This window comes from Scyliorhinus canicula, chromosome 27 (assembly GCF_902713615.1).
Source record: "Scyliorhinus canicula chromosome 27, sScyCan1.1, whole genome shotgun sequence".
Classification (NCBI taxonomy): domain Eukaryota; kingdom Metazoa; phylum Chordata; class Chondrichthyes; order Carcharhiniformes; family Scyliorhinidae; genus Scyliorhinus; species Scyliorhinus canicula.
The window spans coordinates 17,519,940-17,535,049 of record NC_052172.1 but is presented as its reverse complement, the minus strand read 5'-3'; the positions used below and the strand labels follow the sequence as shown (position 1 = coordinate 17,535,049).

The 15,110-nt window shown below is 56.0% G+C and overlaps 1 protein-coding gene across 1 annotated transcript in view; it reads right to left on the bottom strand.

The window, feature by feature from the left end:
• LOC119957882 (HHIP-like protein 1) overlaps positions 1 to 15,110 on the bottom strand; it is a 40,975-nt gene that overhangs the window by 16,336 nt on the left and 9,529 nt on the right. Inside the window, 3 exon segments of the mRNA XM_038786056.1 lie at positions 3,827 to 3,972; positions 5,165 to 5,291; positions 10,898 to 11,226. Of these exon segments, the coding sequence (XP_038641984.1) occupies positions 3,827 to 3,972; positions 5,165 to 5,291; positions 10,898 to 11,226 (602 nt within the window).

The window sequence follows — 15,110 nt, the reverse complement described above, 5'->3', positions numbered from 1 at the left end:
CCCCCCCCCCCCCCCCCCCCCCCCCCCCCCCCCCCCCCCCCCCCCCCCCCCCCCCCCCCCCCCCCCCCCCCCCCCCCCCCCCCCCCCCCCCCCCCCCCCCCACCCCCCCCCCCCCCGCAGCTATGTATAGAAAGATAGAAACAAAGAAAATAGGAGGAGTAGGCCATTCGGCCCCTCGGGTCTGCATCACCATTCAATATGACCATGGCCGATGATGCAAATTCAGTATCCCACTCCCGCTTTCTCTCCCTGCCCCTTGATCCCTTTAGCCGCAAGGACCACATCCAGCTCCCTCTTGAATATATCCACCCCAACAGCTTTCTGTGGTGGAGAATTCCACAAGTTCACAACTCTCTGAGAGAAGAAGGTCTTCCTCATCTCAGTCCTGAATGGCTTACCCCCTAAGTCTTAGGCTGTGAGCCCTAGTTCTGGACGTCCCCAACATCGGGAACATTCTTCCCACATCTGGCCTGTCCCGTCCCATCAGGATTTGATACATTTCTATGAGATCCCCTCTCGTTCTTCTAAGCTCCAGTGAGTACAAACCCAGTCCATCCAGTCTTTCTTTATCTGTCCGTCCTGCCATCCTGGGGATTGGTGAACCTTCGCTGGTGTAGCCACCTGGGGTGGCCACGTCCCGATTTCAAAATGGACACTTGCAAAGAGTAAAGGGAAAATTGGACAGTTTCAGGAAAACAAGCAGGTGCAAGGTTCGCCTGTGGATTGGAACTTGCAGAACCCAGACGGAACTGATACTACAAGCCATTAGCACAGTAATCAGCTATCTCCGGGGACAAAAGAGAAACATTTAAGCAATCGGTACCAGGCCAGACTCCCCGGCGCCAGTGGAGACTAAAAAAAAGGCAGACCAACGGTTACCTAGGGCCCGCCCAGCAATCAAGAAACGGCCCCTTTATTGGAGAGAATCAATACAAATGATTGGGACATGGTCCAATTAATTGGGGCCAAGTTCAAGGCCCGCTCAGAAGGGCGCAAAGCCCCTTTGGGGTATAAAGAGGAGCCCCAAAGACAGATCGCTCTCTTCTTCTTCACCTTCACCTTGGCCTTGGCTCTCAGCGACGAGAGGCCCGCCAAGCACCAGCCAAGTAAGTCTAACGTCAACGCACGCTACGAGATAGGCGCTCCTAGCTACTATTCTATACCAGTTCGAAGCCAGCAGTCTCAGAACCGGACAACGGCCATTGTTCCTCTGACTGAGTGGGTGCCCGAAGCTAAGTATAGGCTTTTAGTAGTAGTTGTAGTTTAGTGAGTAGAGTTTGTGCATGAGTAATAATTGACTGTTTGTGTAAATAAATGTGCATTGATTTCAAACTTACTAACTGGTGTATCGAGTCATTGCTCAGTATTCGGGTTTGAACCCTGTGGCAGTATCAGAAAGATACCTGGCGACTCTTGAGCAAAGGTCATTAAAACAGAGCAAATGAAGGAGAGAGCATAACGAGCAACACTGGGCACCCTCAGGAGCAAGAATGTCCTTAATCAAACTAGGAGACCAAAACTGCGCACAATACTCAAGGCGTGGCCTCACCAAGGCCCTGTTTAGCTGCAGCAAGTCATCCCAACTCCTCTACTCAAATCGTCTTGCTATGAAGGCCAGTATAAATAGTTTGTCTTCACAACATGGTAGCACAGTGGATAGCACTGTGGCTTCACAGCGCCAGGGTCCCAGGTTCGATTCCCCGCTGGGTCACTGTCTGTGCGGAGTCTGCGCGTTCTCCCCGTGTCTGCGTGGGTTTCCTCCGGGCGCTCCGGTTTCCTCCCGCAGTCCAAAGACGTGCAGGTTAGGTGGATTGGCCGTGATAAATTGGCCCTTAGTGTCCAAAAAAGGTTAGGAGGGTTTATTGGATGACGGGATAGGGTGGAGGTGAGGGCTTAAAGTGGGTCGGTGCAGACTCGATGGGCCGAACGGCCTCCTTCTGCACTGTATGTTCAATGTTCTATTCCCACATCCGAGAGAGAAGGGAATAGCGGAATAAGCTGACAGGGGGAGGTTGTTTGGATGGAGCATGAACACCAGTATGGAACAGTTGGACCGAAAGGCCTGTTCTGATGTTGTACATTCTGCATAAATCTTCCTAATGTCACAGAGCACGGCCAGAGCCTCATGCTGCTTCCTGTTGTGAACCCTGATTGGTGCTGAGCTTGTTAATCTCATTGGCCTTAGGTTGGAGAAGGGGTTAAACAAGGCTGGACCCGATTCTTAACAACCGTCGACTCCCGACGATGACCCTTGTGTGGACCTCAGAAGAATAGGGTCTGTGATAGCCTCCGCAGTCAAGCAGTCAATGTACACGTGCCAAGCTCCAACGAGGTATACCTCCAGCCCGGTGGTGGCGGCTACCCTCAAGATTTGGGGGCAGTGGAGGCGACGCAGGGGGGAAGCGGGGGGCTCGGTGGAGGCCCAGCTGCGGGGGAACCACCGGTTTGTCCCAGGGAACATTGATGGCGGGTTCCTGGGGTGGCACAGGGCGGGCATAAGGAAGTTGGGAGACCTGTTCATTGACGGGAGGTTTGCGAGCCTGGGTGAGCTGGAGGAGAAGTTTGAGCTCCCCCCGGGGAATATGTTCAGGTACCTTCAGGCCAAGGCGTTTGCTAGGCGGCAGGTGGAGGGGTTCCCTTTGCTGCCCCCACGGGGGGTGAGGGATAGGGTGCTTTCGGGGGTGTGGGTCGGGGATGGGAAGGTGTCTGACATCTACCAGGTGATGCAGGAGATGGAGGAGGCGTCGGTAGAGGAGCTGAAGCCTAAGTGGGAAGTGGAGCTGGGGGAGCAGATTGAGGAGGGGACATGGGCGGACGCCCTGGAGAGGGTGAACTCCTCCTCTTCATGTGCGAGGCTTATCCTCATCCAGTTCAAGGTACTGCACAGGGCTCATATGTCCGGGACGAGGATAAGCAGGTTTTTTGGGGGTGAGGACAGGTGCATTAGGTGTTCGGGGAGCCCAGCGAACCACGCCCATATGTTTTGGGCATGCCCGGCACTGGGGGAATTCTGGCAGGGGGTGGCGAGGACGATGTCGAGGGTGGTGGGATCCAGGGTCAAGCCAGGCTGGGGACTCGTGATATTTGGGGTTGGGGTGGAGCCGGGAGTGCAGGAGGCGAAAGAGGCCGGCGTTTTGGCCTTTGCGTCCCTAGTAGCCCGGCGGAGGATCTTGTTGCAATGGAAAGATGCGAGGCCCCCAAGCGTGGAGACCTGGATCAATGACATGGCGGGATTCATTAAGCTGGAGAAGGTCAAATTCGCCCTGAGGGGGTCGGTACAAGGGTTCTTTAGGCGGTGGCAGCCTTTCCTCGACTTTCTGGCTCAACGATAAGGAACTAGGTCAGCAGCAGCAGCAACCCGAGGGGGGGGGGGGGGGCGATTCAGGATGGTATTGTTTATGTTAATTTAATTATTGTTAATTTATTTTGTTGTTTATTAGGTTTGGGGGGGGGAGGGGGGGTTCGTTATATGCGTTGCTACGGGTGCCGGGGGCTGTTTATTATTGTTATTATTATTATTGTTCTGTTGTTATACATTTTTCAAAATATTTCAATAAAAAATTTTTTTTTTTTAAACGTACACGTGCCAAATGGGCATTGGAGTGGGCAGCTAAAGTGCTGCCGGGTCCTCTGGAAGTGGGTCTGAGATGGGTATCTCCAGGAGGGGAGGGCGGGAGAAGGTAGTGATGAAATGGTCGGGCCTTACATTCACCCAGGGACCTTCTCCAATTAAATTGTATGATGAAAGCACTCCAGCCCCCGGGCACACAGCCTGGGCAAACCTCCCCCGCCAGGTTGAAAGGCCTTGCAGAGTGAGGAAGGTTACCTGCCTCGTCCTCAGCAAAGGAGATGATGTATTGATAGTAGTTATTGATCAGCCTGGGGAAGTTGCACACTTGTCCTCGGCCCATGCATATCTCGTGGTACTTCCATCGGCCGGAGCGAGAATCCTCCTTCAGGGCCATAAGCCTCCTGGAAGGCAAGGACAACCACAGGGTAAGGCATTGCGCCTCGCGAAACCCACCCCCAACACTTCGAAGCCAACTGGCCCTCACGGCGCCGAGGTCCCAGGTTCGATCCCGGCCCCGGATCACTATCCGTGTGGAGTTTGCACATTCTCCCCGTGTCTGCGTGGGTCTCACCCCCGCAACCCAAAAAGATGTGCAGGATTGGCCACGCTAAATTGCCCCTTAAGTGTAAAAAAAATAATTGGGCACTCTAAATTTTATTTAATGAATCCAGTGAGGAGATTGCAGAGTCGTATCGCTGGCAGCCAGCCCACAGACGTCCAGCTCAGGTAACGTCACCCATTGCCCCCCCCCCCCCCCCCCCCCCCCCCCGACCCCGACCCCGTCTTCACTTCTCCCTCAGCTGATCCGCTGCTGAAACCTTCACACAATGTCTTCAGGAGCTCCGGAATGGACTATTCCAATGCTCTGGTGTCCAGCCTCCCATCTCTCACAAAAAATAAATTAAGAGTATCCAATTAATTTTTTTTCCAATTAAGGGGCAATTTAGCACGGCCAATCCACCCGCCCTGCACATCTTTGGGTTGTGGGGGCGAAACACAGGCAAACACGGGGGAGAATGTGCAAACTCCACACGGACAGGGACCGAGAGCCGGGATCGAACCTGGGACCTCAGCGCCGTGAGGCTGCAGTGCTAACCCACTGCGCCACCGTGCCACCCTGACCCTCTATAAACTTGAACTCACCCAAAACCCTGCTGCCCAGTCTCCTAGCTCACGCCAGGTCTCGGCCTAATGCTTGATACTGGCTCCTGATCAAGCATTATCTGGATTTTAAAAAATTCCCATCCCTGTTTTCAACTCGCTCCCCGACCCCGCACCCTACCTCCTTCCCTCCCTCTCTCCCTATCACCTGCAATCACCTCTGGCTCCCCCCCCACCCGCAGAGATCTCCCCGCTCCTCGAATGGCCTCTGCTGCAATCTCATTTTAAATCGCTCCACCATTGGCCGACGTGTCTTCGCCTTGCCGTGCAGAAGGAGGCCATTCGGCCCATCAACTCTGCACCGGCCCTCTGAAAGGGCATCCCCAAGCGTAGGCCCAATCCTCCGCCGCATCCTTAAAGCTACATGCACATCACGGCCCTCTTGCTACGGTTAGCCTGTGAGCGAGACAGGCGACGGGGAAGGAACCTTACCCACTCATGAAATCTCCGAAGATGTAGAGTCCGTTGAGATTGGGCATCTGACAGCCTCGGTAAATGTAGCCGCCTGTTACAGACCTGCCCAGCCTGTGCGGGTATGCAAATATTGGCAGGATGTCATCTGGAACAGAAGGGAGGTCATCAATGAGGAAGAAGGTTCAGCATTCGTTGTCCGTCCCTAGTTGCCCCTTGAGAAGGGGGTGGGTGAGCCGCCTTCTTCAACCCGCTGCAAGGAAGTGAGGTGTAGGTACACCCACCGTGCTGTTAGGGAGGGGGTTCCAGGAATTTGACCCAGCGACAGTGAAGGAACGGCCGATACATTTTTAAGTTGGGGTGTGTTGGAACCAACAATTCTACGGACACGTGCTTGTAGGATTAGAATAGCGGTTTTAATATACTCACAACAGAGCCAGCCTGTTAGCCATTGAACTTTCGGCAAACTGGCCGACTGACCATGTGGCACTGATCTATATACAGCAGCTCCAGGGGGAGGAGCCCTGGGCAGAGCCAAGGGAGAAGCCTCATACAACTCAAGCATTCCCAGAGCTACTCCCCCTGGAGGACAGGTAGTGCAACTGCACTTACAATACGGACACATGTATATACAGATTATAATCCGGTGTGAATCACATTCACCACAGGGTGGTGAGTGGCTCGGAGGGGGACCTCCAGGTGGTGGTGTTTCCCCCCCCCCCTGTGTCTGCTGCCCCTTGTCCTTCTGGATGGTAGAGGTCCCGGGTTTGGAGGGTGCTGTCGGAAGAGTGAAGTCTCTGGAGTTGTGAGGGGCAATCTCATTGAAACACACACAATTCTGAGGGGGTTTGACAGGGTAGGTACCGAGGGGTTGTTTCCCCTGGTTGGGGAATCTAGGTCACCGTCAAGATCGAGGAGGTGGTGGTTGGGGGGGGGGGGGGGGGGGGGGGGCAATCGTTTCGGACTGAGATGAGGAGACACTTCTTCACTCAAAGGATTGTGAATCTTTGGAATTCTCCATCCCAGACAATCATGGATGCTGCATCGTTGAACATGTTTAAGGTTGGGATAGTTAATTTGTGATCTTTCAGGAACTAAGGGACATGGCACGTGGGTGGGACAATGGAGTCGAGGCCAAAGGTCGGCCACCAGCAGGCTCGATGGGCTGAATGGCCTACTCCTCATATTAGTCATAGAGTGGTACAGCGCCCATCAAGTCTGCACCGACAATAACTACCCCTCATCACGCGCTCATCCCGCTTACCAGCCCTTGCGATCTGTCCCATCCCCTTCCAGAGCTCATCCAAGCCATTTTTAAAGATTATGAGGTTTGCAACCTCCACTACCTTCCCAGGCCGCGCATTCCAAATTCTCACCACCCTCTGACGGTAATGTTTTTTTTTCAAATCCACTCATCTTAAACCTACCCCTTGTGATTGATCCCTCAGCCAAGGGGAATGACCCCCCCCCCCCCCCCCCCCCCCCAAACCAAGGGGTTCCTCATGTCCTTCTGGGCCCAAGAAGCCTGAACTTTGTCGATGACCCCTTCCTGTCCACCAAAACCCTTCAATCCCATCTCTCTGCGCAGAATCTCATCCAGATGTCCCTTGAACCTCGTTTGAAGTCCTCCCCCTGTGTGCGTGGGTTTCCTCCGGGTGCTCCGGTTTCCTCCCACAGTCCAAAGATGTGCGGGTTAGGTGGATTGGCCATGCTAAATTGCCCATAGTGTCCTAATAAAAGTAAAGTTAAGGGGGGGGTTGTTGGGTTACGGGTATAGGGTGGATATGTGGGTTTGAGTAGGGTGATCATGGCTCGGCACAACATTGAGGGCCGAAGGGCCTGTTCTGTGCTGTACTGTTCTATGTTCTATGTTCTATGAACTCATTCTACCTCACACCCTGAGTTCTCTCTCTCTCTCTCTCCTAATGGGGCAATTAGAGATGGACAACAAATGGTGGGCCTAGCCAGCGACGCCCACATCTCGGCAGCTGACGGAATTTAAATTCAATGAACAAAATTTGGGATTGAAAACTGGCCTCCGTCACGGCGACCGTGACAACGATCATCGATTGTTGTAAAAACCCCATCTGGTTCACTAATGTCCCCCTTTAGGGAAGGAAATCTGCCGTCCTTACCCTGTCTGGCCTACACGTGACCCCAGACCCCACAGCAAGTGTGGTTGACTCTTAACTGACCGCCTGTGAAATGGCCCCGAGCGAGACACTCAATTCAAGGGGCAATCAGGGATGGGCAACAGATGCTGGCCCAGTCCAGCGACTGCCGCACTCTGTGAATGATTAAGCAAACGTTCCCTCCCAATCTCCTCGATATCCAATATGGGGGGGGGGAAGACTGGATCAGGCTATTGAGTTGGATGATCAGCCATGGGTGACACGGTAACACAGCGGTTAGCACAGTGGCCTCACAGCGCCAGGGTCCCAGGTTCAATTCCCGGCTTGGGTCACCGTCTGTGCGGAGTCTGCACGTCCTCCCCGTGTCTGCGTGGGTTTCCTCCGGGCGCTCCGGTTTCCTCGCACATCCCAAAGCTGTGCAGGTTAGGTGGATTGGCCGCGCTAAATTGCCCCTTAGTGTCCAAAAAGGTTAGGTGGGGTTTTGGGTTACGGGGATAGGGTGGAAGCGAGGGCTTAAGTGGGTTAGTGCAGACTCGATGGGCCGAATGGCCTCCGTCTGTACTGTATGGTCCATGTCTACGATCATAATGAATGGCGGAATGTGTCTGCTGCCCCTTATCCTTCCGGATGGTAGAGGTCCCGGGCATGGAGGGTGCTGTCGGATGAGCCTCGGTGAAATCCCTGGAGTTGTGAGGGGCAATCTCATTGAAACACACACAATTCTGAGGGGGTTTGAGAGGGTTGGCACAGAGGGATTGTTTCCCCTGGCTGGGGAATCTAGGTCACCGTCGAGGGGCTGAACGGCCTCCTCCTGCTCCTATTTTCTGTTACTATCCTTCGAGGTGAGTGTCTGTCTCTTTCGCTGGCTCCCTAAGGAGTGGGCGAGTGAGCAGAAGGCGACACGCGAAGGGGAGGGAGGTCTCAGAACTCGACGCAAACTAAATTGTTGAGTAAAATGCAGGCGGAGGGTTTTGAAACAGCAGAGTTTGGAGCCAATGCCAAGAAATTGCTCACACTGGAAAAAAACAGCGGTCGGAGCAGGAGCGAGGAAATATCCCGAGAATTGTCAGGAATGTGGAGGGAGTCGATAAATCAGCTGGCGGAGTCCGTCTGTGTTCACAGTGAGAGCTCTGGGCTACTGTCTGTTTGCATGGTCGTCACAGACCTTTCCAGTCACTAAATCACCAGCAGATGTGGCTGCCGGCAGCAAGGATTTGATGAAGGTTTCCAGCCGCCGCATTAGTGGGGGAAAGAATTTGTTCAGCAGCAGTGTCGCTCCAGGCAGCTCCCAAACACCTCCCCCCCCCCCCCCCCCCCGCAGACCCCAAGATCGTTGGGCGTTGCGCAGAGAAAGGCTAACTCTGACCTCCAACCCCGTGCTGGCTGCAATGGCTCCGTTGGTTCAAAGCACCATTCGGGGCAGCATGGTGGCTCAGTGGTTAGCACTGCGGCCTCACGGCACCGTGGACCCAGGTTCGAATCCCGGCCCTGGGTCACTGTCCGTGAGGAGTTTGCACATTCTCCCCCGTGTCTGCGTGGGTTTCGCCCCCACAACCCAAAGATGTACAGGGTAGGTGGATTGGCCACGCTAAATTGCCCCTTAATTGGAAAAAATAAATTGGGTATTCTAAATTTTAAAAAAAGCACCATTCAAAGATGGCGCCATCAAATCCATGGAATCCCTACAGTGCAGAAGGAGGCCATTCGGCCCATCGGCTCTGCACCTCTGAAAGAGCTCCCCACCGGGGCCCACTCCCCAACCCTATCCCCGTAACCTCACCTAACCTGCACATCTTTGGACTGTGGGAGGAAACCGGAGCACCCGGAGGAAACCCACGCAGACACGGGGGAGAACGTGCAGACTCCGTACAGACACCCGAGGCCGGAATCGAACCCGGGTCCCTGGCACCGTGAGGCAGCCGTGCTAACCACTGCACCTACTCGTTATTTTGTTTTGTGCAGAAAGATATCGAGACGCATCAACATCCCACTGCGGCCTCCGGACGCCCCCCTCCCAACACCCCAACCTACTTGTTAAGGGGTCTTAAGCCCCCTTACAAGAGGTGTGGAGGGGAGGAGGGTGTGGGGGGTGGGGTGGGGGGTGGGGGGTGTGGGGGGTATGGGGGAGTTTGGGGAATGGGGAGGTGTGGGGGGGAGGTTTTTTTTTGGGGACGATGGGGAGGTGTTGGGGGGGAGGGGTGTGTGGGGGGGATGGGGAGGTGGGGGGGATGGGGGTGTGGGGGGGTGGGGAGGTGTGTGGGGGATGGGGTGGGGAGGTGTGGGGGAGGGGGTGTTTAGTGGGATGGGAGTGTGGGGGGTGGGGAGGTGTGGGGGGTGGGGAGGTGTGTGGGGGATGGGGGGGTGGGGTGTGGCGGTGTGGGGGGTGTGGGGGATGGGGGTGTGGGGGGTGGGGAGGTGCGTGGGGGATGGGGGTGGGGAGGTGTGGGGGAGGGGGTGTTTAGTGGGATGGGAGTGTGGGGGGTGGGGAGGTGTGGGGGGTGGGGAGATGTGTGGGGGATGGGGGGGTGGGGGGTGGCGGTGTGGGGGGGTGTGGGGGATGGGGGTGTGGGGGGTGGGGAGGTGTGTGGGGGATGGGGGTGTGGGGGTGAGGGTGTGGGGGTGTGTGGGGGTGGGGGGTGGGGGTGTGTGTGGGGGATGGGGGTGTTGGGGATGGGGAGGTGTGGGGGGTGGGGAGGTGTGGGGGGATGGGGGTGTGGGGGGGGTGTGGGGGATGGGGGTGTGGGGGATGGGGGTGTGGGGGGGGGGTGGGGAGGTGTGTGGGGGATATGGGTATGGGGGGTGTGGGGGGTGGGGGTGTGTGTGGGGGATGGGGGTGTGGGGGTGTGTGGGTGGTGGGGGTGTAGGGGCTGGGGGTGTGTGTGGGGGTGTGGGGGGTGGGGGGGGGAGGGGGGTGTGGGGGTGTGTAGGGGAGGGGGGTGTGGGGGATGGGGGTGTGTAGGGGAGGGGTGTGTGTGTGGGGGATGGGGTGTGGGGGGTGGGGAGGTGTGAGGGGAGGGGGGTGTTTAGTGGGATGGGAGTGTGGGGGTGTGTGGGGGGTGGGGTTGTGGGGGGTGGGGGTGTGTGTGGGGGATGGGGGTGTGGGGGGTGGGGAGGTGTGGGGGGAGGGGGTGTGGGGGTGTGTGGGGGGTGGGGGTTGGGGAGGTGTGGGGGGAGGGGGGTGTGGGGGTGTGTAGGGGAGGGGAGTGTGGGGGTGTGGGGGATGGGGGTGTGGGGGGTGGGGGTGTGTGTGGGGGGTGGGGAGGTTGTGGGGGAGGGTGGTGTGGGGGTGTGTGGAGGGTGGGTGTGTGGGGGGTGGGGGTGTGTGTGGGGGATGGGGGTGGGGGTGTGTGTGGGGGGTGGGGAGGTGTGTAGGGGAGGGGGGTGTGGGGGTGGGGAGGTGTGTAGGGGAGGGGGGTGTGGGGGATGGGGGTGTGGGCGGTGGGGGGTGTGGGGGGGTGGGGGGTGTGGGGGATGGGGGTGTGGGGAGTGGGGAGGTGTGTAGGGGAGGGGGGTGTGGGGGGTGTGGGGGGTGGGGAGGTGTGGGGGGAGGGGGGTGTTTAGTGGATGGGAGTGTGGGGGGGGAAGGGGGTGGGGGTGAAACTCCAGTGGAAGTGCGACTCACTGAGAGACGAGTTGGCGCACAGCTTCTTGTCGTAACAGGAGAAACCCTCCTTGGCCCTCCAGCCATAATTGCCCCCTCTCTGGATGATGTCCACCTCTTCGAACTTGTTCTGACCCACGTCTCCGCAGAACAGGCGCCCCCTCCCGCTGCCCGTCACCCGATCGCCGCGGTCCACGGAGCACCGCCACATGTTCCGCACTCCATAGGCGTAGACCTCGGGGCGTGCGCCCCTCTCCCCCACGAACGGGTTGTCCGCTGGGATCCGATAGGGGGGTCCGTGGTCGTTGTGGTTGACATCGACGCGCAGCACTTTCCCCAGCATGGATGACCTATGTGGGGGTGGAGGGAGGCAGGGAGGGAAGGGGATGGTGTGGAATGAGGGGTCGGGTGGAGAAACATATTAGATCGGTGAGCAACTCCCTCCTCTCCATGTTGCCTGGGGTTTGCACTGAGGAACACGTTGGGGGTGATGAGGGTGATGCAGTCCCTGGGATTATATTTGAGTGTACTCGGTCAGAGGGATCTGGAGATGCACCGCACCCACCCTTGGAAGTAACGGGACACATTGAGAAGGCGATCAGCAATACAAATGGCAAATATATTGGCTTCAACATAGTCCACGTTGCTTGGTCAATGTTGCTCCTGTCCTGAGAGTGTTTGATAGGGACAGTGTAGAGGGAGCTTTACTCTGTATCTAACCCCGTGCTGTCCCTGTCCTTGGAGTGTTTGATGGGGACAGTGTAGAGGGAGCTTTATTCTGTATCTAACCCCGTGCTGTCCCTGTCCTGGGAGTGTTTGATGGGGACAGTGCAGAGGGAGCTTTACTCTGTATCTAACCCCGTGCTGTACTTGTCCTTGGAGTGTTTGATGGGGACAGTGTAGAGGGAGCTTTACTCTGTATCTAATCCCGTGCTGTCCCTGTCCTTGGAGTGTTTGATGGGGACAGTGTAGAGGGAGCTTTACTCTGTATCTAACCCCGTGCTGTACTTGTCCTGGGAGTGTTTGATGGGGACAGTGTAGAGGGAACTTTATTCTGTATCTAACCCCGTGCTGTCCCTGTCCTTGGAGTGTTTGATGGGGACAGTGTAGAGGGAGCTTTATTCTGTATCTAACCCCGTGCTGTACCTGTCCTGGGAGTGTTTGATGGGGACAGTGTAGAGGGAGCTTTACTCTGTATCTAACCCCGTGCTGTACCTGTCTTTGGGCGCTCAATGGGAGGTGGTGCATCTAACAAAGAGAACAGACATAAAACTAATTAGAAATGGAGAGCGTGCTCGGAATATTGGAGAAAAGCTTGGAATAAATGGGATGTGTGACAACGTAAATAATGAATGATATAAGTTCTTTCACACTGGGTGAGCTAGATGAATAGTGGGTAAATTTAATGTTAGCATTGGCACCCTTTCCGAGTGGCATTTGGCCCAGTTCTCTGGCACTGAAGATGCCGAAAGAGGTCAGGATCGTGAGAGACAGAGAGAGGCCCTGATGCGCCACACACAGTTTGTTTGCCAGCCACGGATGTGTGTCGAGTTAAGGGAGCAGAGATCTCGCTGCTCTAAGCGGCAGGGACTTTCAACGGACTGGATTAAAAGGCAAATGAGTTCAGGAAATTGAACCTGGCAGAGTTTCTACCAAATGTGCCAAAGTCTAGTCAGAAATAAGGGGGGGGGGGGGGGGGAGGAAGGCCGGGGAGGCAGGGATGTGTGAAGGTGAGTGAGGGATTGAGTTGAGGAACTGGGAGGAATGACCGTTTTCGCTTCCCATTTTTTTTCCAGGTTGCGACTGTAAGCCTGAGGCCTACTCAAGCCAAGCCAGGCCTCGTTACCATGGCGACCGTGTGCAGTTGGCCCTCGAGGGGTGACAAACGAGGGTGGGGGGGGGGGGGTGCTAGATTTACCCTTTCCACAGGCACCCACAGACCGACTCCCACGGGATTCCTAGGCTGTGACTCGAGCAAGGGCTGGAACAATTTATTTTTCTTTCCGCTATACTTTCAGCTCTGCTTTTGCCAACACTCTCTGCTCGCAAACACCCGGCTGAAAGAAATTCCATTTGAAACCTGCAGCCCGACCCCTTTCACCAGCAGACACACTTCTCTCTCTGCCACCTTCCTTGGCGCCTTACACACTCTGCGTCCCCTACCACAGGGAAAATCGACAGGGAGGGAACATTTTGACTGGGGTCTTTTTTAAAAATTTAATTATATTTAAAAAATAAATTTCAATTAAGGGGCAATTTTAGCGTGGCCAATCCACCTACTCTGCGATCATTCGTCAGCCATGGCAACATCGGGTCTCTCTCACTCTCGCCCCGATCATCACAGTCTCCCTCTCTCTCTCTCTCTCTCCTTCTCTGTCTTTCAGTTGAAGTGTTTAATAATAATAATAATCTTTATTATAATAATCTCTATTAGTGTCACAAGTAGGCTTACATTAACACTGCAGTGAAGTTACTGTGAAAATCCCCTAGTCGCCACACTCCGGCGCCTGTTCGGGTACACGGAGGGAGAATTCAGAATGTCCAATTCACCCAACAAGCACGTCTTTCGGGACTTTTGGGAGGAAACCGGAGCACCCGGAGGAAACCCACGCAGACACGGGGAGAACGTGCAGACTCCGTGCAGACAGTGACCCAAGCCAGGAATCGAACCTGGGACCCTGGAGCTGACCACTGTGCCAACATGCTGCCCACCATCGGAGGTTACAGGTAGTCAAACAACAAACTTAGTTACAGGCTCTGATCGTTCAATTTTCAGATCATCTTATGAATAAAGTTATTATGAATTTCACGAATTAATAGAATGTCAACTACACCAACTGAACCCTTGTCCCCAGATCAGAGCTAAGCTCCCAATAGGCAATAAAACCTCAAGGTTTTCTCACTGTGATACAAACCTTCCTTAAAAGACCCCACTCAGGGTGGCATAGTGGCACAGTGGTTATCACGGGTTCGATCCCGGCCCCGGGTCACTGTCCATGTGGAGTTTGCACATTCTCCCCGTGTCTGCGTTGGTCTCACCCCCCCCAATCCAAAAGATGTGCAGGGTAGTTGGATTGGCCATGCTAAATTGCCCCTTAACTGGAATAACAGGGGGGAAAATGCAAGTTGCCACCAAGGGAGGGTTTAGAAAAGGGTTCTGAAGGAAGTTTCAGAAGGAAAATTGTTAAGTGTAAGTATTGCCTTTGTCTGTCTATGTAAGTGGCATGAGAGCTGCATATTCTGTTAAAGTGCTGTTTAATGGGAACTGTGTGTTAAGGTTAAGAAAGTACATGTAATCTGTTAGTGTTAGAGCTAAATTTTAAAGTTTAATTGTTGTTTTCTTTTGTTTTAATAAAGTTTGCATATGAAATAAACAAGTCCTATTTCTTATTATCGCTCCTGGAACTAATCAATCATTCCGCACCGAATTAAAACTTAAAGAAGTTCTGGGGCGGGATTCTCCCGTACCCGGCGGGGCGGGGGGGTCTCGGCGGGACGGAGTGGCGTGAACCACTCCGGCGTCGGCCCGCCCCAAAAGGTGCAGAATCCTCCGCACCTTCAGGGGCTAGGCCGGCGCTGGAGTGGTTAGTGCCCCTGCCGGCTGGCGTGGAAGGCCTTTGGCGCCACGCCAGCCGGGGCCGAAGGGACTCCGCCGGTCGGCTGCGAGATGGCGCATGCGCGGGAGCGTCAGCGGCTGCTCACGTCATCCCCGCGCATGCGCAGGGGGGGGTTCACCGACGTGCCGGCCATCGCGGAGGCTGACACGGCCGGCGTGTAGGAAAAGAGCGCCCCCCACGGCACAGGCCCACCTGCGGATCAGTGGGCCCCGATCGCGGGCCAGGCCACTGTGGGGGCACCCCCCGGGGCCAGATAGCCCCACGCCCCCCCCCTCCCCCGGACCCCGGAGTCCGCCAACGCCGCCAGGTCCCGCCGGTAAGGGACCTAGTCTAATTTATGCCGGCGCGACAAAGAACGGGCGGGACTTTGGCCCATCGCGGGTCGGAGAATCGCCGGGGAGGGGGGCCGCTGTGAGCGGACGCTGACCGGCGCGGCGCGATTCCCGCCCCCGCCGAAACTCCGGTAGCGGAGAATTTGGTGACCAGCGGGGGCAGGATTCACGCCCCCGCCCCCCGGCGATTCCCTGACCCGGCGAGGGGTCGGAGAATCCCACCCCTGATCCCTGCGGTACACCACTGGCTTCCAGTGACAAAAACAACTTTCAACCAACCCCCTC